The sequence below is a fragment of the Pristiophorus japonicus genome, chromosome 1 (genome assembly GCF_044704955.1).
Source record: "Pristiophorus japonicus isolate sPriJap1 chromosome 1, sPriJap1.hap1, whole genome shotgun sequence".
In the NCBI taxonomy this organism is placed as follows: domain Eukaryota; kingdom Metazoa; phylum Chordata; class Chondrichthyes; family Pristiophoridae; genus Pristiophorus; species Pristiophorus japonicus.
The window spans coordinates 6,369,706-6,392,941 of NC_091977.1; the positions used below are offsets into that span (position 1 = coordinate 6,369,706).

The 23,236-nt window shown below is 52.8% G+C and overlaps 1 protein-coding gene across 2 annotated transcripts in view; it reads left to right on the plus strand.

Moving 5' to 3' along the window:
* The window catches only part of oxct1a (3-oxoacid CoA transferase 1a), a 115,908-nt gene that overhangs the window by 49,295 nt on the left and 43,377 nt on the right, over positions 1-23,236 (plus strand). For both annotated transcript variants that reach the window (XM_070877169.1, XM_070877175.1), the window contains exons 4-10: positions 5,540-5,675; positions 6,866-7,015; positions 7,297-7,403; positions 9,090-9,150; positions 11,546-11,653; positions 19,108-19,222; positions 22,733-22,827. In XM_070877169.1, the coding sequence (XP_070733270.1) occupies positions 5,540-5,675; positions 6,866-7,015; positions 7,297-7,403; positions 9,090-9,150; positions 11,546-11,653; positions 19,108-19,222; positions 22,733-22,827 (772 nt within the window). The remainder of the gene's footprint in view (positions 1-5,539; positions 5,676-6,865; positions 7,016-7,296; positions 7,404-9,089; positions 9,151-11,545; positions 11,654-19,107; positions 19,223-22,732; positions 22,828-23,236) is intronic.

Consider the following 23,236-nt stretch of genomic DNA (forward strand, 5'->3'; position numbering starts at 1 on the left):
CTCGCACTGTAACCACCTGGTATAGCTTTGCGTGATGTAACTCTGACAGTGCTGTTTTATGCTGCTTAAAAATAGTGAGCATTCTGTCGTTAATGTTTTATTTTGCTCTATGTACAAGCCGACCTCGAGACATATCTTAGATATAATCTAAGCCGACATTTCATCGCAGTACTCGGTAAATGTTACAGGTGCTATTTGTAATGTATTTGCTTCATGGGTTCTTTGCTTAAGAATTCATAGCAACACCTTGCTATTACGAACTAGTTGGTTTATTAACAAGGGTTAACAATCACACTACACATTACCAGTTCATCCAACAGGTTCTCAACGACATCATCATAGGCAGTCCCTCGGAATCGAGGAACACTTGCTTCCACTCTAAAATGAGTCCTTCGGTGGCTGAACAGTCCAATACGGGAACCACAGTCCCTGTCACAGGTGGGACAGACAGTGGTTGAGGGAAGGGGAGGGTGGGACTGGTTTGCCGCACGCTCCTTCCGCTGCCTGCACTTGTTTTCTGCATGCTCTCGGCGATGAGACTCGAGGTGCTCAGCGCCCTCCTGGATGCACTTCCTCCACTTAGGGTGGTCTTTGGCCAGGGACTCCCAGGTGTCGGTGGGGATGTTGCACTTTATCAGGGAGGCTTTGAGGGTGTTCGTTGTAACGTTTCCTCTGCCCACCTTTGGCTTGTTTGCCGTGAAGGAGTTCCGAGTAGAGCGCTTGCTTTGGGAGTCTCGTGTCTGGCATGTGAACGATATGTCCTGCCCAGCGGAGCTGATCGAGTGTGGTCAGTGCTTCAATGCTGGGGATGTTGGCCTAATTGAGGACGCTAACGTTGGTGTGTCTGGCCTCTCTCAACTGCATACCTCATTGTGGATGACCTAGACCCAACTCACTGGAGTTTTATTGAGTCTTGTGAACATCACATGACTGGCTCAGCCACTCAATGCAACAGCTCTACAACTATTTTGGTAGAAACTTTAAATCAAGTGCCCCTCATTAAAGGGGCACAAGAACCGTCAAATTAACCAATAAAACCTTTTAAACAATCATCAGTCAAATTAAAATTTGGTTGCCGGGGGTGATGATGCACTCCGGTCCCTCCGACACCCACCTCTCGCGGAAGGCCGCGAGCGTACCGGTGGACACCGCGTGCTCCCTCTCCAGGGACACCCTGGCTCGGATGTAACCACGGAAGAGAGGCAGGCAGTCGGGCTGAACGGCCGCCTGCTGCCTGGACCGGGTGATGGCCCCCTTGGCCAGGCCCAGGAGCAGCAACAACAACTCTGCAAACCACTCACAGGTTTGCATACATTACACCATTCTTCAGAGATTTGATAGAGGAGCTGAAACCCACGAGCGGTTTTTGATGGAGTGAATGAGGAGACGCTGTTTCCAGTGGCGGATGGGTCGGTAACCAGATTTAAGACGTATAAGAACAGAAAAGGCGGGGAGCACTCAACAGGCCAGGCAGCATCTGGAGAGAGAAAGAGAGTTAACGTTTCAGGTCGTTGACCTTCTGTCAGAATAAAATTGCCAAAAGAACCGGATGCGTCGTAAAGAAAAGAATATTTTACGCGGCGAGTTTTTGTGATCGGCAAGACGCTGCCTGCAGCAATGGTGGAAGCAGAGTCAATAGTAACTTTCAAAATAGCATTGGATTCATACTGGAAGGGGAAGGATTTATAGGGCTTTGGGGAAAGAGCAAGGGGAGTGGGACTAATTGGGTCACTCTTTCAGAGAGCCGTGGACACGATGGGCCGAATGGCCTCCTTCCGTGCGGAATCATTTCTTGATTCTAGATGAGACGTTAAACCAATCCCTTGCTCGAGGAAGAGAATCATAGAATTATAGACATTTACAGCACGGCAGGAGGCCATTTCGGCCCATCGTGTCCGTGCCGGCCGACAAAGAGCTATCCAGCCTAATCCCACTTTCCAGCTCTCGGTCCGTAGCCCTGTAGGTTACGGCACTTCAAGTCCACATCCAAGTACGTTTTAAATGTGGTGAGGGTTTCTGCCTCTACCACCCTTTCAGGCCGTGAGTTCCAGACCCCCACCACCCTCTGGGTAAAGAGATTTCCCCTCAAATTCCCTCTAAACTTCCTACCAATTACTTTAAATTTATAACCCCTGGTTGTTGACCCCTCTGCTATGGTCCTTCCTATCCAGTCTATCTAGGCTCCTCATAATATGTACACCTCAATAAGGTCTCCCCTCTGTTCCAAAGAAAATAAACCCCAGCCTATCCAATCTTTACTCATCGCTAAGATTCTCCACTCCCGGCAACATCCTCGTCAATCTCCTTTGAACCCTCTCCAGTGCATGTTTCCTGTAATGTGGTGACCAGAACTGCACGCAGTACTCCAGCTGTGGCCTAACCAGTGTTTTATACAGTTCAAGCATAACCTCCCTGCTCTTGTATTCTATGCTTTGGCTAATGTAGGCAAGTATCCCGTATGGAGTATAAAAGCAGGGAAGTCTTGCTACAGTTATACAGGGTATGGGTGAGGCCACACCTGGAATACTGCGTACAGTTTTGGTTACCATATTTACGAAAGATATACTTGCTTTGGAGGCAGTTCAGAGAAGGTTCACTCGGTTGATTCCAGAGATGAGGGGGTTGACTTATGAGGAAAGGTTGAGTCGGTTGGGCCTCTACTCATTGGAATTCAGAAGAATGAGAGGTGATTTTATTGAAACGTATAAGATTATGAGGGGGTTTGACAGGGTGAATGCAGAGAGGATGTTTCCACTGATGGGGGAGACTGGAACTAGGGGGCATAATCTTAGAATAAGGGGCTGCCCATTTAAAACTGAGATGAGGAGGAATTTCTTCTCTCAGAGGGTTGTAAATCTGTGGAATTCGCTGCCTCAGAGAGCTGTGGAAGCTGGGACATTGAATACATTTAACACAGAGATAGACAGTTTCTTAACCGATAAGGGAATAAGGGGTTATGGGGAGCGGGCGGGGAAGTGGAGCTGAGTCCATGATCAGATCAGCCATGATCGTATTAAATGGTGGAGCAGGCTCGAGGGGCCGTATGGTCTACTCCTGCTCCTATTTCTTATGTTCTTATGCCTTCTTAACCACCTTATCTACCTGGCCTGCTACCTTCAGGGATCTGTGGACCTGCACTCCCAGGTCCCTTTGTTCCTCTACACTTCTCAGTGTCGTAGCATTTAATGTGTATTCCCTTGCCTTGAGGAAGGAGTTCTGGTCATAAATCTGATTGAGGCTCTGACCCTGAGCTGACTTTCCGTCACCAGCACAAAGTCCAGCGACTTCACCATCGCCCAGCTCTGTCCCTGCCTCAGCCCAGCCCACCCGCTGCTGAAAGCCTGCTCAACTCCCGTCAATTCACAGACCTGACTATTCTCATCATCATCATCGGCAGTCCCTCGGAATCGAGGAGGACTTGATTCCACTCTTAAAATGAGTCCTTAGGTGACTGAACAGTCCAATACAAGAACCACAGTCCCTGTCGCAGGTGGGACAGACAGTCACTGAGGTGGCTCAGAGACAGGGACCATGTATAGCAGATACCTCAAGTCGCTGGAGAAATACCACCAACAATTTCTGCGCAAGATCCTACAAATCCCCTGGGAGGACAGATGCACCAACGTTAGTGTCCTCGATCAGGCCAACATCTCCAGCATTGAAACACTGACCACACTCGATCAGCTTCGCTGGGCAGGCCACATTGTCCACATGCCAGACACGAGACTCCCAAAGCAAGCGCTCTACTCGGAACTCCTTCACGGCAAATGAGCCCAAGGTGGGCAGAGGAAACGTTACAGGGACACCCTCAAAGCCTCCCTGATAAAGTGCAACATCCCTATGGACACCTGGGAGTCCCTGGCCAAAGACCGCCCTAAGTGGAGAAAGTGCATCCGGGAGGGCGCTGAGCACCTCGAGTCTCATCGCCGAGAGCATGCAGAAAACAAGCGCAGGCAGCGGAAGGAGCGTGCGGCAAACCTGTCCCACCCTCCCCTTCCCTCAACCACTGTCTGTCCCACCTGTGACAGGGACTGTGGTTCTCGTATTGGACTGTTCAGCCACCTAAGAACTCATTTTAAGAGTGGAAGCAAGTCTTCCTCGATTCCGAGGGACTGCCTATGATGAGGGGTGGGACTGGTCTGCCGCACGCTCCTTCTGCTGCTTGCGCTTGATTTCTGCACGCTCTCGGCGACGAGACTCGAGGTGCTCAGCGCCCTCCCGGATGCACTTCCTCCACTTAGGGCGGTCTTTGGCCAGGGACTCCCAGGTGTCGGTGGGTGCCCACACTTCACCCTCCATCAACGTTACCATTGGTGGCTGTACCTTCAGTCGCCGAGGACCCAAGTGCTTGGGAATTCCCCACCATGAATTAGTCACCTTACTTAAGGAAGGATATACTAGCTTTGGAGGGGGTACAGAGACGTTTCACTAGGCTGATTCCGGAGATGAGGGGGTTATCTTATGATGATAGATTGAGTAGACTGGGTCTTTACTCATTGGAGTTCAGAAGGATGAGGGGTGATCTTGTAGAAACATTTAAAATAATGAAAGGGATAGACAAGATAGAGGCAGAGAGGTTGTTTCCACTGGTCGGGGAGACTAGAACTAGGGGGCACAGCCTCAAAATACAGGGGAGCCAATTTAAAACCGAGTTGAGAAGGAATTTCTTCTCCCAGAGGGGTGTGAATCTGTGGAATTCTCTACCCAAGGAAGCAGTTGAGGCTAGCTCATTGAATGTGTTCAAATCACAGATAGATAGATTTTTAACCAATAAGGGAATTAAGGGTTACGGGGAGCGGGCGGGTAAGTGGAGCTGAGTCCACGACCAGATCAGCCATGATCTTGTTGAGTGACGGAGCAGGCTCGAGGGGCTAGATGGCCTACTCCTGTTCCTAATTCTTATGTTCTTATGTTCTTATGATACTCTTCTGCTCTCCATCTCTCTCTCTCTACCTTTCAGACCCAACTGAAAACCCAGTTGTGTGACTAGCTTTTAATATTGGTCTCGATCAAAATGGTGTTGAGGGTGACGGGTCCCGTGTGCTCTGACACTGCGCGGTGCGAGGGGCAGTGGGGACGATGGTGGAGGCCTCACTGTACTCCATTACCTTGCCCTCTCTGCCTTCCCGCGTCCTTTCCTTCCTCTTGCCCTGTTACTGATTCATTTGAGTAATGGCCGAAGCCACAGCTTGCGTAGGCAGACGGATCTTCTCAGTGCAGCGGTGTTTGGGACACGGTGGGCGGGGGACAGGCGTGGACCCCTGGAGTGGGGCTGTAGGGCCTGTGGCGGGGGGGGCGGGGGGGTGCTGTGGAGGGAGAGGGCAGAAAGAGTCTGAATATCGGTATTGCAAATCCCCAGCTCCTGCTTGTCATGGCTCCGGGGAGAGGCGATGGGGCGGGGGGGCACTGCGAGAGAGGGTGGCGAGGTGGGGGGACGGGGTGGGGGGAGGGGTGGGGGGAGTGCAGTGGGAGAGGTGGGGGAGTGCGAGGGGGGAATCACAGTTATGACTGAACCACTGCCCTCTTGGTCTCCATACAGAGTGGATAATTTCGGTCTGGGCCTTCTGCTACACACCAAGCAGATCAAACGGATGATTGCGTCGTACGTGGGTGAGAATGCAGAGTTTGAGCGACAGTATCTCGCTGGGGAGCTGGAGGTCGAGCTGACCCCACAGGTAAGAAATCTCCCTGAGCTAATGATGGTTGTAAATTCATTGCCAATATCAGTAAAGTGTCCTGGCAGAAATAAATAGTGTGTGACGGGACAGTGCAGAGGGAGCTTTACTCTGTATCTAACCCCGTGCTGTACCTGCCCTGGGAGTGTTTGATGGGACAGTGTAGAGGGAGCTTTACTCTGTATCTAACCCCCTGTACCTGCCCTGGGAGTGTTTGATGGGACAGTGTAGAGGGAGCTTTACTCTGTATCTAACCCCGTGCTGTACCTGCCCTGGGAGTGTTTGATGGGACAGTGTAGAGGGAGCTTTACTCTGTATCTAACCCCCTGTACCTGCCCTGGGAGTGTTTGATGGGACAGTGTAGAGGGAGCTTTACTCTGTATCTAACCCCCTGTTCCTGCCCTGGGAGTGTTTGATGGGACAGTGTAGAGGGAGCTTCACTCTGTACCTAACCCACTGTACCTGCCCTGAGAGTGTTTGATGGAACAGTGTAGAGGGAGCTTTACTCTGTATCTAACCCATACTGTACCTGCCCTGGGAGTGTTTGATGGGACAGTGTAGAGGGAGCTTTACTCTGTATCTAACCCCCTGTACCTGCCCTGGGAGTGTTTGATGGGACAGTGTAGAGGGAGCTTTACTCATTATCTAACCCCCTGTACCTGCCCTGGGAGTGTTTGATGGGACAGTGTAGAGGGAGCTTTACTCTGTATCTAACCCCGTGCTGTACCTGCCCTGGGAGTGTTTGATGGGACAGTGTAGAGGGAGCTTTACTCTGTATCTAACCCCCTGTACCTGCCCTGGGAGTGTTTGATGGGACAGTGTAGAGGGAGCTTTACTCTGTATCTAACCCCCTGTTCCTGCCCTGGGAGTGTTTGATGGGACAGTGTAGAGGGAGCTTCACTCTGTACCTAACCCACTGTACCTGCCCTGAGAGTGTTTGATGGAACAGTGTAGAGGGAGCTTTACTCTGTATCTAACCCCCTGTACCTGCCCTGGGAGTGTTTGATGGAACAGTGTAGAGGGTGCTTTACTCTGTATCTAACCCCCTGTACCTGCCCTGGGAGTGTTTGATGGGACAGTGTAGAGGGAGCTTTACTCTGTATCTAACCCCCTGTACCTGCCCTGGGAGTGTTTGATCGACGTTACACGAAGTGCTCTCCAGCTGACTATTCACCCCCGTATCCTGTTAGGGAACTTTGGCGGAAAGGATTCGAGCTGGTGGTGCGGGCATCCCAGCATTCTTCACACCGACAGCGTACGGCACACTTATCGAGGCAGGAGGGGCGCCAATCATGTACAACAAGGATGGCAGCGTCCGCATTGCAAGTGAACCCAGAGAGGTGAGTGCGCCTGGGTTACCCCATCACCCCACCTCACACCCCCCCCCTCACTCCCCCTCCCCCTCACACCCCCTCACCCCACCTCACACCCCCCCCCTCACTCCCCCTCCCCCTCACACCCCCTCACCCCACCTCACACCCCCCCCTCACTCCCCCTCCCCCTCACACCCCCTCACCCCACCTCACACCCCCCCCTCACCCCACCTCACACCGCCCCCCCCCGATACGCTCTGTATTCTGACCATCACATGTTTTGCTGAATGCTTGCTGCTTGTCCCCAGGTGCGGGAGTTCAATGGTCGACACTACATCATGGAGCGCGGAATCACAGGGGACTTTGCGCTGATCAAGGCCTGGAAGGCGGATCGGGCTGGGAACGTTGTATTCCGGTAAATCAGCAGCACAATCCCGGTGGACGGGCAGGGGGAGAACCTGATGGGATCGAGACAGAGGTGTTACTTTGTGCTCAGTGATGCGCTGTTGATGCTGAGCTAAAGCTCGCTCCAGCTTTTGGCATCGTGTGGTTAGTGGGGGCTTCACGGTGCTCCCGGGAGTGGGGGGGGAGTGGGGGCCATTGAACAGGACACGGGTTAACTGTGTGTGGGTTTTCTCGTTAGTCCTGTGGGCTGAGGCCAGACCAGCCACTCATTTTACATCATCATCATAGGCAGTCCCTCGGAATCGAGGAAGACTTGCTTCCACTCAAAATGAGTCCTGGTGACTGAACAGTCCCATACGAGAACCACAGTCCCTGTCACAGGTGGGCCAGACAGTGGTTGAGGGAAGGGGAGGGTGGGACTGGTTTGCCGCACGCTCCTTCCGCTGCCTGCGTTTGATTTCTGCATGCTCTCGGCGACGAGACTCGAGGTGCTCAGCGCCCTCCCGGATGCACTTCCTCCACTTAGGCCGGTCTTTGGCCAGGGACTCCCAGGTGTTAGTGGGGATGTTGCACTTTATCAGGGAGGCTTTGAGGGTGTCCTTGTAACGTTTCCTCTGCCCACCTTTGGCTCGTTTGCCGTGAAGGAGTTCCGAGTAGAGCGCTTGCTTTGGGAGTCTCGTGTCAGGCATGCGGACAATGTGGCCTGCCCAGCGGAGCTGATCAAGTGTGGTCAGTGCTTCGATGCTGGGGATGTTGGCCTGGTCGAGGACGCTAACGTTGGTGCGTCTGTCCTCCCGGGGGATTTGTAGGATCTTGCGGAGACATCGTTGGTGATATTTCTCCAGCAACTTGAGGTGTCTACTGTACATGATCCATGTCTCTGAGCCATACAGGAGGGCGGGTATTACTACAGTCCTGTAGACCATGAGCTTGGTGGTAGGTTTGAGGGCCTGGTCTTTTCCCCAGGCGGCCGAAGGCTGCACTGGCGCACTGGAGGCGATGTTGAATCTCGTCGTCGATGTCTGCATGAAACTCTTGTCAGCACAGGATGCTTTCATCGTTGGGAGACTCGAGGGTTATGGGGATCGGGCGGGTAAAGTGCAGTGGAGGTCAAAGGTCAGCCAATGTCGGAGCAGGCTCGAGGGGCCGAATGGCTGACTCCTGCTCCTAATTCTTGTCGCGTTTGAGTTCAGTCAAACCCAGATCCCTGAGGTGAGAGGCCAGAATGCAACCCACTGCCCTAACCAGGACCCGAGTACAAGAAGGCCAGTTTAAGCGGTTGTTTGATGCTGACCATGTGTGGTGCCCCAAGATTCCTGTTGCAATTGTGCGAGACTTTCTTGTGTGTGTGTGTGGGTGTGGGTGCGTGCATGTGTGGGTGGTTGTCGGTTGAGGACAGAATTGTAATTCCTCCCAAGGTGGAATAGTTGCCCACTGGCCATCTCGGGTCACACACAATGAATGGCCCCTTTGCAGAGCTGCAGAGGCTGTTCTGTGGCTGTGGAACTGTCCTGACGGAGTCTGTGTGCTCCGGGTGGCTCGGGGGAGGGGCAGAGACGCTGCAGCAGGTTATGGTACGGCAGGGCGCTGCGTCCATTCTCCCAGGAGAGGTGACAGACCTGGCCTGTGAAGACTGCGTCGGGATCAGCTCAGTGCTGCAGGACTGCACCCTCACATCTGTCTGTTCCCCTTTCAGGAAAACTGCACGGAACTTCAACCAGCCCATGTGTAAAGCTGCCAAAGTGACTGTGGTGGAGGTACGTGTGTCTGTATTCGTCTGTCTGTGTACATTGTGTGTGTGTGTGTGTGTATGCTCACATGTGTGTTTGTACATGTCTTTTGTGTGTGTGTGCACATGTGTGTCTGTACATGTCTTTGTCTGTGTGTGTGTACACATGTGTCTGTACATGTCTTTTGTGTGTGTGTGTGCACATGTGTGTCTGTACATGTCTTTGTGTGTGTGTACACATGTGTCTGTACATGTCTTTGTCTGTGTGTGTGTACACGTGTCTGTACATGTCTTTTGTGTGTGTGTGTGCACATGTGTGTCTGTACATGTCTTTGTCTGTGTACACATGTGTCTGTACATGTCTTTGTCTGTGTGTGTGTGTGTGTACACGTGTGTCTGTACATGTCTTTGTCTCTGTGTGTACATGTCTGTGTATGTGTGTGTCTGTACATGTCTACCTGACTGTGCGTGTGTGCAGGTGTGTGTCTACATATGTCTGTATGTGCACACGTGTTTCTGTACATGTCTGCGCGCACACGCGTGTCTGCGTGCCTATCTACATGTGTGCGCGCATGTGCAGTAATTTTAACATAGAAGCTTTTTGTAACCTGTAGAGGGAGCTTTACAGAGCGAGTGTGTGTGTGTGTGTGTGTGTGTGTGATAAACAGACACATGTTTGCTAAAACTACCCTGAATCCTGCACCAGACGTGTATCTAACAGCAGCCATCAATCAGCTGCCTGCTCCCATCTCACGGTGTGTGTAAATTACACTGCGTCAGACACCAGGCATACGGAGGGGAGATGAAGCGGGTGGGGGTAACCTAGCAACCGGAGCAGCTCTTCAGTCACTGATGCATATCTGGGCAAAGGAAATGAAAGGAGCTACTGCTCAGAGGCGGAGCTGGGGGGAGAGGCCAATCTTGTGTTTGAAGTTTGATTGGCTTTTATCAGTAAATATTCATTGAAGAATACCGGATTCATGTGAATGTTTAACTCAATCATGTGTTCCATCGCGTAGTCACTGGAAGACTCTGCTAGCCCTGTGCCCAGAGCAAACACATCCATCTTTACGTTCCCAGCCATAGCAAAAACAACAGCACTGTGCTTCCAGGGAGCATCAGAAAGGATCCGGTCATTGATAAGAAATTGACTCATCAGTGAGGTAGAACACTGGGACGTAAAGGGCTAGACTGTGTTTACCTTCAGTGCACATCAAGGTGAGACATGAAACCAGGGCAGGTACAGCATGGGGTTAGATACAGAGTGAAGCTCCCTCTACACTGTCCCATCAAACACTCCCAGGGCAGGTACAGGGCGTTAGATACAGAGTAAAGTTCCCTCTGCACTGACCCATCAAACAGTCCCAGGGCAGGTACAGGGCGTTAGATACAGAGTAAAGTTCCCTCTACACTGTCCCATCAAACACTCCCAGGGCAGGTACAGGGGGTTAGATACAGAGTAAAGCTCCCTCTACACTGTCCCATCAACACTCTCAGGGCAGGTACAGGGGGTTAGATACAGAGTAAAGTTCCCTCTACACTGTCCCATCAAACACTCCCAGGGCAGGTACAGGGGGTAATATACAGAGTAAAGCTCCCTCTACACTGACCCATCAAACAGTCCCAGGGCAGGTACAGGGCATTAGATACAGAGTAAAGTTCCCTCTACACTGACCCATCAAACAGTCCCAGGGCAGGTACAGGGCGTTAGATATAGAGTAAAGTTCCCTCTACACTGACCCATCAAACAGTCCCAGGGCAGGTACAGGGGGTTAGATACAGAGTAAAGCTCCCTCTACACTGACCCATCAAACAGTCCCAGGGCAGGTACAGGGCGTTAGATACAGAGTAAAGTTCCCTCTACACTGACCCATCAAACAGTCCCAGGGCAGGTACAGGGCGTTAGATACAGAGTAAAGCTCCCTCTACACTGACCCATCAAACAGTCCCAGGGCAGGTACAGGGCGTTAGATACAGAGTAAAGCTCCCTCTACACTGGGCCAGAATCTGCCTTTAACCCAGCCTCAGTGCTGCAGGAGGGTGAATTGTCCACTCCTTGCTCGGCTGCCTGGGTCCTTTCCGAGTGCAGTTGGCAATGTTGGGACTGTTCTGGTCCGTGCTGCACACCTGGCTTCTGAGGAGGACTCGGGCGCAAGACGTTCGAACGTTCAACTGGAAGCGAGACGTTTTTGTGTGGCAATCGAGCGAGGTCAGAGTTGCAATAGGCTCTGGTGTCTCTCGGGGCCCAATGAAACCGTGAAACTCTCAGTCTGCGCTCACACGTAGAGATCGGTCACTTGGATGAGATTGCTGATGGAGGCGTCTGCGAAACAAAAATGTGGGAATTCGGGAGGGTCGAGGGGGAAACTGAGGGAGGAGCGTTTGTTGGTTAACGCACATGTGGTGTCTCTCCTGTCCAACAGGTCGAGGAGATTGTTGAGACTGGGGCGTTTGCCCCTGAAGACGTGCACACACCCAGTATATACGTGCAGAGAGTCATAAAGGGCAAGCAGTACGAGAAGCGGATTGAGGTGAGCCGGGCACGGCTGGAATATTCAGGAGGGCCGCCTCTGAATAACGGTACAATGATACTGATAATGGCACATTTGGGATACGGGGATAGAGCGGGAAAGTGGAGTTGAGGTCGAAGATCAGCCATGATCTTATTGAATGGTGGAGCAGGCTCGAAGGGCCGAATGGCTGACTCCTGCTCCTGTTTCTTATGGTCTTATGTACAGCTTCAGGAAGAAACAACCTGTGTTTATATAGGAGCTCAGAAGAACATATGGCTCAACCGTGGCTAACAAGGGAAATTAAGGATAATGTTAAAAGCAAGGAAGATGCATATAAATTGGCCAGAAAAAGCAGCAAACCTGAGGACTGGGAGAAATTTAGAATTCAGCATTGGAGGAATAAGGATTTAATTAGGAGCGGGAAAATAGAGTACGAGATGAAGCTTGCAGGGAACATGAAAACTGACTGCAAAAGCTTCTATAGATATTTGAAGAGAAAAAGATTAGTGAAGACAAACGTAGGTCCCTTGCAGTCGGATTCAGGTGAATTTATAATGGGGAACAAAGAAATGGCAGACCAATTGAACAAATACTTTGGTTCTGTCTTCACGAAGGAAGTCATAAATAGCCTTCTGGATGTACTAGGGGACAGTGGGTCTAGTGAGAAGGAGGAACTGAAGGATATCCTTATTAGGCAGGAAATTGTGTTAGGGAAATTGATGAAATTGAAGGCCAATAAATCCCCGGGGCCTGATAGTCTGCATCCCAGAGTACTTAAGGAAGTGGCCCTAGAAATAGTGGATGCATTGGTGATCATTTTCCAACAGTCTATCAACTCTGGATCAGTCCCTATGGACTGGAAGGTAGCTAATATAACACCACTTTTTAAAAAAGGAGGGAGGGAGAAAACGGGTAATTATAGACCAGTTAGCCTGACATCAGTAGTGGGGAAAATGTTGGAATCAATCATTAAAGATGAAATAGCAGCTCATTTGGAAAGCGGTGACAGGATCGGACCAAGTCAGCATGGATTTATGAAAGGGAAATCATGCTTGACGAATCTTCTGGAATTTTTTGAGGATGTAACTAGTAGAGTGGACAAGGGAGAACCAGTGGATGTGGTGTATTTGGACTTTCAAAAAGCTTTTGACAAGCGTCCTTTCTCAGATTAGGAGACCAAAACTGAACACAATATTCCAGGTGAGGTCTCACCAAGGCCCTGTACAACTGCAGTAAGACCTCCCTGCTCCTATACTCAAACCTAGCTATGAAGGCCAACATGCTATTCACTGCCTGCTGTACCTGTATGCCAACTTTCAGTGACTGATGTACCATGACACCCAGGTCTCGTTGCACCTCCCCTTTTCCTAATCTGCTGCCATTCAGATAATATTCTGCCTTCGTATTTTTGCCCCCAAAATGGATAATCTCACATTTATCCATATTATACTGCATCTGCCATGCATTTGCCCACTCACCTAACCTGTCCAAGTCACCCTGCAGCCTCTTAGCATCCTCCTCACAGCTCACACCGCCACCCAGTTTAGTGTCATCTGCAAACTTGGAGATATTACATTCAATTCCTTCATCTAAATCATTAATGTATATTGTAAATAGCTGGGGTCCCAGCACTGAGCCCTGTGGCACCCCACTAGTCACTGCCTGCCATTCTGAAAAGGACCGGTTTATCCCGACTCTCTGCTTCCTGTCTGCCAACCAGTTCTCTATCCACGTCAGTACATTACCCCCAGTACCATGCGCCTTGATTTTGTACACCAATCTCTTGTGCGGGACCTTTCAAAAGTTCAAATGGCAGCGAAGGTTCACCAGACTGATTCCAGGGATGGCTGGACTGACATATGAGGAGAGATTGTATCAACTGGGCTTTTATTCACTGGAGTTTAGAAGGATGAGAGGGGATCTCATAGAAACATATAAGATTCTGATGGGACTGGACAGGTTTGATGCGGGAAGAATGTTCCCGATGTTGGGGAAGTCCAGAACCAGGGGACATAGTCTTAGGATAAGGAGTAGGCCATTTAGGACTGAGATGAGGAGAAACTTCTTCACTCAGAGAGTTGTTAACCTGTGGAATTCCCTACCGCAGAGAGTTGTTGATGCCAGTTCATTGGATATATTCAAGAGGGAGTTAGATATGGCCCTTACGGCTAAAGAGATCAAGGGGAATGGAGAGAAAGCAGGAAAGGGGTACTGAGGTGAATGATCAGCCATGATCTTATTGAATGGTGGTGCAGGCTCGAAGGGCCGAATGGCCGACTCCTGCATCGATTTTATATGTTTCTCTAAGAAATAGGAGCAGGAGTAGGCCATATGCCACTTAATACGATCATGGCTGATCTGATCATGGACTCAGCTCCACTTCCCTGCCCACTCCCCATAACCCCTTATTCCCTTATCGGTTAAGAAACTGTCTATCTCTGTCTTAAATTTATTCAATGTCCCAGCTTCCACAGCTCTCTGAGGCAGCAAATTCCACAGATTTACAACCCTCTGAGAGAAGAAATTCCTCCTCATCTCAGTTTTAAATGGGTGGCCCCTTATTCTAAGATTATGCCCCCTAGTTCTAGTCTCCTCCATCAGTGGAAACATCCTCTCTGCATCCACCTTGTCAAGCCCCTTCATTACCTTATACGTTCGATAAGATCACCTCTCATTCTTCTGAATTCCAATGAGTAGAGGCCCAACTTACTCAACCTTTCCTCATAAGTCAACCGCCTCATCTCCGGAATCAACCGAGTGAACCTTCTCTGAACTGTCTTCAAAGCAAGTATATCCTTTCGTAAATAAGGAAACCAAAACTGCACGCAGTATTCCAGGTGTGGCCTCACCAATACTGTATAACTGTAGCAAGACTTCCCTGCTTTTGTACTCCATCCCCTTTGCAATAAAGGCCAAGATACCATTGGCCTTCCTGATCACTTGCTGTGCCTGCATACTAACCTTTTGTGTTTCATGCACATGGAGTTGAGGTCGAAGATCAGCCATGATCTCATTGAATGACAGAGCAGGCTCGAGGGGCCGGAAGGCCGACTTCTGCTCCTAATTCTTAAGTTCTTATGTACAGCTTCAGGAAGAAACAACCTGCGTTTATATATGAGCTCATCACTTGTCCTGGTGTCTCACAGTTAATGCATTACTGTAGCTGCTCTGGTGGCAAGCTATTCTCTGCACAGCAAGCTGCCAGGTGCAGCCACTGGATAAAAGATCAGTTGATGGGTTTCTTTAGCTGATGGATTGCCCCCGAGGGTGGCTGCATTGGGCTCGCTGCTGGTCATGCGCATGGCAGATTGGCTCAGTGGAACACTTTGGGCCGGAAGGTCGAGGGTTCAAGCAGTGTGTGACGGCCCAGCCCGGAAATCAGCACGGTCCCGGCCTGCAAGACCATCAGCAGGGCCGGGGCCATTGGAGGGAGCAGCATGCGGCGGTATACCACTGCAGGGAGCAGCGCGTGCTGCTGCAGGAGGGCGACGGCTGACTGCAGCGTGGGCAGGTACAGCTGGAGCGGCGAGGTCGGGGCGAAGGAGCGGCGAGAGATTGTCGAGGGACGTGATCGGGGCCCAGGAGAGGCGAGGGCCCAGGTGCAGCACGGGCCCAGCCCACACTGCGATATGTGTGTGCACTAGGTCCGTGCAGCAGAGCAGGTCTCCAGTCGTCCTGGTTAACCCTTGCCACTGGACCAAGACCTAGCTCTGTCAAGCCCCGTGTGGTGGCTGGTGTGCAACGAATCACCCCATGTTAAAAAAATCCACGCACAGGCATCTTCCACCCTTCAGGATGTAGTTCGGGATCTGGAATATTAGGTCCTTCATTGAAACACCTGTGAGCTCATCCCTTTCGGCGTGGAAGCAAGTCATCCTCGCTTCGAGAGGTCAATAACTAGGGGCCGTAGATTTAAAGTAATTGGTAGAAAGATTAGAGGAGTGCTCAGGAGAACTTTTGTTTTTCCCTCCAGAGGGTGATGGGGGGTCTGGAACTCACTGCCTGAAAGAGTGATAAAGGCAGAAACCCTCATCGCATTTAAAAAGTACTTGGATATACAGCTGAAGTGCCGTAACCTACAGGGCTACGGACCGGGAGCTGGAGAGTGGGATTAGGCTGGATAACTCTTGGTCGGCCGGTGTGGATACGATGGGCCAAATGGCCTCCTTCCGTGCTGCAGATTTCTTTGGTTCTTTTCCAGTATAGTGCATGACATTTCCGCACGTGGAGAGTGCTGTCTTGTCTGAGGCACAGTCCGTCCGCTGAGGAGTTTGACCAAGGCCCGAGCTGCCTGTTCAGGTGGATGTTAGCGATCCGGTGACACGATTTGGAGAAGCTGGTTATCCTGGTACCCTCGACCAATACTCAAAGACATATCCACAGCATCACGCAGACCGCCTAATTCCACCTCCGTAACATCGCCCGTCTCCGCCCCCGTCTCAGCTCACCCGCAGCTGAAACCCTCATCCATGCCTTTGTTAGCTCTAGACTTGACTATTGGCCGGCCTCGCACATTCTACCCTATGTAAACTAGAGGTGATCCAAAACTCGGCTGCCCATGTCCTAACTCGCACCGAGTCCCGCTCACCCATCACCCCCTGTGCTCGCTGACCCGTGTCCTAACTCGCACCGAGTCCCGCTCACCCATCACCCACTGTGCTCACTGCCCCGTATCCTAACTCGCAACAAGTCCCGCTCATCCATCACCCCCTGTGCTCACTGATCTACATTGGCTCCCGGTTCAGCAGCGTCTCGATATCAAAATTCTCGTCCTTGTTTTCAAATCCCTCCATGGCCCTCGCCCCTCCCTATCTCTGTAATCTCCTCCAGACCCACAACCCCCCGAGGTGTCTGCACTCCTCTAATTCCTCATTCTGCCCTCTTGAGCATCGCTGATTATAATCGCTCCACCATCGGTGCCTTCAGTCGCCTGGGCCCCAAGCTCTGAAATTCCCTCCCTAAACCTCTCGGCCTCTCTTCCCTCCTTCAAGACGCTCCTTAAATCTTTGACCAAGCTTTTGGTCACCTGCGCTAATTGCTACTTCGGCGGCTCGGTGTCAATTTTTTTTATCCCATAACACTGCGTTAAAGGCGCTATATAAATACACGTTATTATTGTTTGTTGCCATGTTTTCTTATGTAACGAGAGACTGTAGCTGAAAGTAATCCATAGTGAGGCACTCTCAGAAAGATGGTCTCTGTGAACGGCGCACCATGAGGTACGTGGGGAGGCCAGCAGCGGCCCGGAAGCGAGATGGTTTGCTGCAGGGAGGGCTCAGTAGTCCGAGAGCGTCCCTGGGATGAGCGGGTGTGTATTACAGATGGTCGTACAGACAGAGGGTGGAGCTAGTTGCCGAAATGTGACGATGACGTGTGGGATGGAGGAGGGTGGCAAGAAACATACACCAGACTAAAGTGTAACCGGGCGGCACATTACACTGGAGAGTTATCGCCGGGGGGGGGCCTCGCTTGTTTCCCTTCTTACCAACTGGTGGGTTTCCGTTCTCGGCTGCATAAGGGCTCCTGCTCCTGATCCCAGGGATCGCCCAGGGTTCCCGCTCCCGAGCCCAGGGTTCCCGCTCCTGATCCCGGGGATCGCCCAGGGTTCCCCGCTCCCGATCCCAGGGTTCCCGCTCCCGTTCCCAGGGTTTCCGCTCCTGAACCCAGAGTTCCTGCTCCTGATCCCCGGGATCACCCAGGGTTCCCGCTCCCGATCCCAGGGTTCCCAATCCCAGGGTTTCCCCTCCTGATCCCAGAGTTCCTGCTCCTGATCCCAGGGATCGCCCAGGGTTCCCCGCTCCCGATCCCAGGGTCCCCGCTCCTGATCCTGGGGATTGCCCAGGGTTCCCGCTCCCGATCCCATGGTTCCCGCTCCCGATCCCAGGGTTCCCACTCCCGATCCAGGGCTTCCCGCTCCCGATCCCAGGGTCTCCGCTCCTGATCCCAGGGTTCCCACTCCCGATCCAGGACTTCCCACTCCTGATCCCAGGGTTTCCGCTCCTGATCCCAGGGTTCCCAATCCCAGCATTCCCGCTCCTGATCCCGGGGTTCCAATTCCTGATCTCAGGGCTCCCACTCCAGATCCCGGTGTTCCCTCTCCCGTCCCGATCCCGGTGTTCCCGATCCCAGGGTTCCTGATCCTGATCCCGGGGTTCCCAATCCCAGGGTTCCTGCTCCTGATCCCAGGGTTCCTGCTCACGATCCCAGGTTCCTGCTTCCAATCCCGGAATTCCTGATCCTGGGGTTTCCGCTCCCGATCCCGGGTTTCTTGATCCTGGGGTTCCGTTTCCGATCCCAGGGTTCCCGATCCCGACACCGGGGTTCCTGCTCCTTATCCCAGGGTTCCCAATTCCGAGGTTCCTGTTTCCTATCCCAGGGTTCCCAATCCAAGGGTTCCTGATCCAGGGGTTTCCGTTCCCGATCCCGGTGATCCCGATCCCAGGGTTCCTGATCCCGCAGTTTCCTGCTCCCGATCCCGGAGTTCCCGCTCCCGATCCCAGGGTTCCCAATCCCAGATTCCTGATCCCAGAGTTCCCAATCCCAGGGTTCCTGCTCCCAATCCCAGGGTTCCCACTCCTGATCCCGGCGTTCCCGATCCCGGGGTTCCTGCTCCAGATCCCAGGGTTCCTGCTTCCGATCCCAGGGTTCCCGATCCCGGGGTTCCTGCTCCTGATCCCGGAGTTCCTGCTGCCAGGGTTCCCGATCCCAGGGTGCCCGCTCCCGATCCCAGGGCCCTGCTCCCGATCCTGGGGTTCCCGCTCCCGATCCTAGGGTTCCTGACAGCTGGGTTCCTGCTCCCGATCCCTGGGTTCCCCATCCTGGGGGTCCTGCTCCCAATCCCGGGGTTCCTGCTCCCGATCCCAGGGTTCCCAATCCCGGTGTTCCTGCTCCTGTTCTGGGGGTTCCTGCTCCCGATCCCAGAGTTCTCTCTCCCAATCCCAGGATTCCTGATCCCAGAGTTCCCGATCCCAGGGTTTCCGATCACGATCCCAGGGTTCCCGATCCCGGAGTTCCTGCTCCTATTCCGGGGTTGCCTGCTCTCGATCCCAGGGTTCCCGATCCCGATCCCAAGGTTCCTGCTCCCGATCCCAGGGTTCCCGATCCCGGAGTTCCTGCTCCTATTCCGGGGTTGCCTGCTCTCGATCCCAGGGTTCTCGCTCCCAACCCCCCAGAGTTCCCGCTCCTAATCCTAGGGTTCCTGCTCCTGATCCCACGTGAGGACAGGACCAGGTTGGGCTGCGATATCTCCCAACAGGTCCGGACAGAACCCGGGACCCTCCCCTGCGGTGGCTGTTGTGGACCCCACACTGCACCCTTCCAGAAATTCCACGCTGTGGTCCTTGTCAGATCTAGAAACGGAAAACGCAGGAAGTACCCAGCGGGTCAGGCAGCGTCTGTGGAGAGAGAAACAGCGTTAACGTTTCAGGTCGATGACCCTTCGTCGGAACTAGTAAGATGTTGTTTATGTTTAGAGACGAACTCTTCGAAAGCCGGGCGACTGCAATCCCAAGCCCACGACTGAAGCTGACATTGTGAGGGAGCGCATCATTCGTAGAGCAGCACTCGAGTTCGAGGACGGTATGTATGGTATCCTTTTACCGTGCGTGAAGTCAGCGCACTGCTACTGGCTGGCTCTACAGGCTCGTCATGGCCGAGGGATCTGGGGTGTAGTGTGTTACAGGGGACAGTGTGATCGGGAGAGAGTTCGGGGATTATAGTGTGTCCTTTCAAACTATCGCCCCATCTCCAACCTCCCTTTCCTCTCAAGTCCTTCAGTGTGTTGCAGCCTCCCAAATTCTGGGCCCATCTTTCCAGCAACTCCATGTTTGAATGCCTCCAATCTGGATCTGCCCCTGCCACAGTACTGAAACGTCTCTCATCAGAGTCACAAATGACATCCTGTGTGACTGTGACTGTGGTAAAATATCCCTCCTCATCCTCCTGGACCTGTCTGCAGCCTTTGACACAGCTGACCACTCCATCCTCCTCCAACGCCTCTCCACCAGCGTCCAGCTGGGTGGGACTGCACTCACCTGGTTCCATTCTTATCTATCTAATCGTCGCCAGAGAATCACCAGGATTCTCTTCCCACTCCTGCATCGTTAGCTCTGGTGTTCCCCAAGGATCTATCCTTGGCCCCTCCTACATCTTACCTGCTGCCCTTTGGAGAATTCATCCGGAAACACGGAGTCAGTTCCCACATGTACGCTGATGACCCAGCTCTACCTCGCCACCACTTCTCTCGACCCCTCCTCGGTCTCTAAATTGTCAGACTGCCTGTCCGACATCCAGTTCTGGATGAGCAGAAATTTTCTCCCATTGAATATTGGGAAGACCGAAGCCATTGTTTTCGGTCCCCGCCACAAACTCCGTTCCCTGACCACTGACTCCATCCCTCACCCCAACTTCTGACTGAGGCTGGACCGCACTGTTCCCAAACTTGATGTCATATTTGACCCTGAAATAATCTTTCGACCACATTTCCGCAGCATAGCTAAGATCGCCTTTTTCCACCTCCTGTAACATCGCCCGTCTCCGCCTCTGCCTCAGCTCATCCGCTGCTGAAGCCCTCATCCCATGCCTTTGTTACCTCTAGACTTGACTATTCCAACGCACTCCTGGCCGGACTCCCACATTCTACCCGACGTAGGGGAGAGAGATCGGGGGATTATCGTGTGTTAAATGGGACAGTGTGATCAGGAGAGAGATCGAAGTTATGATTGAACCCACGAGTAAAGTGTGTGGTTGCAGTAGCGATAAGGCACTGGTTATATTATCAGACAGATGAATACAAATGTCCTGGTGTTGTGTTGCTGTATAAGTGCAGCTATGTACAGCCCAAATCAATTGATAGCACATGTGTGACTGCCCTTGGGAGGGCATAGAGGGTGGGCCATGAAGATGTCTCAATGTATTGGGAATTTCAGCTCTGTGAAAAGGTCAAGGTGGTTGGGTTGGTTTTCTTTGGATAGAGGAGACTCCGGGGTAACCTGTTGGACTTTTCCAGGTTCCGAAGGGAATCAACTTACACGATCCAGGCAAAACGCCCCCTGTGGTGAAGGATTCGAATCCCAGGGAATATGCGTTAAACGTTGGGAAGTTGGGAGTGAGGCAGGAAGGCTGGGGGACTCGTTCACCCAGAGGGTAATGAAGTTGTGGAATCAGTTACCAGGAGGACACTGAAGCAGAGTGTTAATGGAGTCAGGAGACGATTAGAGAGAGGAGGGAGTGAGGGATATAGAGGGGAGGTGGGTCGGTGGGTTTGGGGATATGGGGAGTAGGTGGGGTTTGGGGATATGGGGAGCAGGTGGGGTTTGGGGAGTAGGTGGGTTTGGGGATATGGAGAGTAGGTGGGGTTTGGGGGATATGGGGAGTAGGTGGGGTTTGGGGAGATGGGGAGTAGGTGGGCTTTGGGGATTGAGGAGTAGGTGTGGTTTGAGGATTTGGGGATATGGGGAGTAGGTGGGGTTTGGGGATACGGGGAGTAGGTGGGTTTGGGGATATGGGGGTAGGTGGGGTTTGGGGATATGGGGGTAGGTGGGGTTTGGGGATATGGGGAGTAGGTGGGGTTTGGGGATATGGGGGTAGGTGGGTTTGGGGATATGGGGAGTAGGTGGGGTTTGGGGATATGGGGAGTAGGTGGGGTTTGGGGATATGGGGGTAGGTGGGGTTTGGGGATATGGGGAGTAGGTGGGGTTTGGGGATATGGGGGTAGGTGGGTTTGGGGATATGGGGAGTAGGTGGGGTTTGGGGATATGGGGGTAGGTGGGGTTTGGGGATATGGGGAGTAGGTGGGGTTTGGGGATATGGGGAGTAGGTGGGGTTTGGGATATGGGGGTAGGTGGGTTTGGGGACATGGGGGTAGGTGCAGTTTGGGGAGATGGGGAGTAGGTGGGGTTTGGGGAGATGGGGGGTAGGTGGGGTTTGGGGATATGGGGGTAGGTGGGGTTTGGGGATATGGGGGTAGGTGGGGTTTGGGGATATGGGGAGTAGGTGGGTTTGGGGATATGGGGGTAGGTGGGGTTTGGGGAGATGGGGAGTAGGTGGGGTTTGGGGAGATGGGGAGTAGGTGGGGTTTGGGGAGATGGGGGAAAGTGGGTAGGTGGGGTTTGGGGATATGGGGAGTAGGTGGGGTTTGGGGAGATGGGGAGAAGGTGGGGTTTGGGGAGATGGGGGAAAGTGGGTAGGTGGGGTTTGGGGATATGGGGAGTAGGTGGGGTTTGGGAATATCAGAAGTAGGTGGGTTTGGGGATATGGGGAGTAGGTGGGGTTTGGGGAGATGGGGAGTAGGTGGGGTTTGGGGATATGGGGAGTAGGTGGGTTTGGGGATATGGGGAGTAGGTGGGGTTTGGGGATCTGGGGAGTAGGTGGGTTTGGGGATATGGGGAGTAGGTGGGGTTTGGGGATATGGGGAGTAGGTGGGGTTTGGGGATATGGGGAGTAGGTGGGGTTTGGGAATATGGGGTGTAGGTGGGGTTTGGGGATATGGGGTGTAGGTGGGGTTTGGGGATATGGGGAGTAGGTGGGGTTTGGGGATATGGGGAGTAGGTGGGGTTTGGGGATATGGGGAGTAGGTGGGGTTTGGGGATATGGGGTAGGTGGGGGTTGGGGGATATGGGGAGTAGGTGGGTTTGGGGATATGGGGAGTAGGTGGGGTTTGGGGAGATGGGGAAAGTGGGTAGGTGGGGTTTGGGGATATGGGGAGTAGGTGGGGTTTGGGGATATGGGGAGTAGGTGGGGTTTGGGGAGATGGGGAGTAGGTGGGGTTTGGGGAGATGGGGGAAAGTGGGTAGGTGGGGTTTGGGGATACGGGGATATGGGGAGTAGGTGGGGTTTGGGGGATATGGGGGAAGGTGGGGTTTGGGGATATGGGGGAAGGTGGGTAGGTGGGGTTGACCTGTCCAATATACATGGATCTGTTGGGCCTAATGTCCTTTTCCTTTTCTTGAAACTGGTGAGGTGTGGTACTGAAGCTGGCACTGCACCCGTACGGTCCCAGGCTCGAGGGAATGATTCTCTTCGGCCCACTGGTTGCGGCACACATGTTGATTCTAAATTTCTTTCAGCTCCATATTCGACTTAACTGGAACATTCTAGCAAACCTGGGTATTGGAATGCCCATGCTGGCCAGCAACTTCATCCGGCCAGACATCACCGTGCACCTGCAGAGTGAGAACGGTGTTCTGGGATTGGTAAGACCAGGAGGGGCACCGAGGGCAGTGGGGGTAGAATGGGCACCGGGTGTATAATGAGCACCGGGGGTAGAATGGGCACTGGGGGGCAGTGGGGGTAGAATGGGCACAGGGGGGCAGTGGGGGTAGAATGGGCAGTGGGGGGGGCAGTGAGGGGTAGAATGGACACCACAGAATGATTTGAGAATGATTCCGATTACAATCCAGCTGCTAAAGTTTAAATGTGTGTTTCTAAGGGTTAAATTCTCTGAGTGGGATGGCGGGGAATTAAAGCCAGACACACCAGTTTGTGGAATGTCGCCGTTTGTGTCTGACTCCAGCTGGAGGCAGTGGAAGTTATTTAGACCTATCCGCCTCTCCCGACCCCCACACCCTCTCCCTCCCTACCCCCCCACTCCCCCTCCCTCCC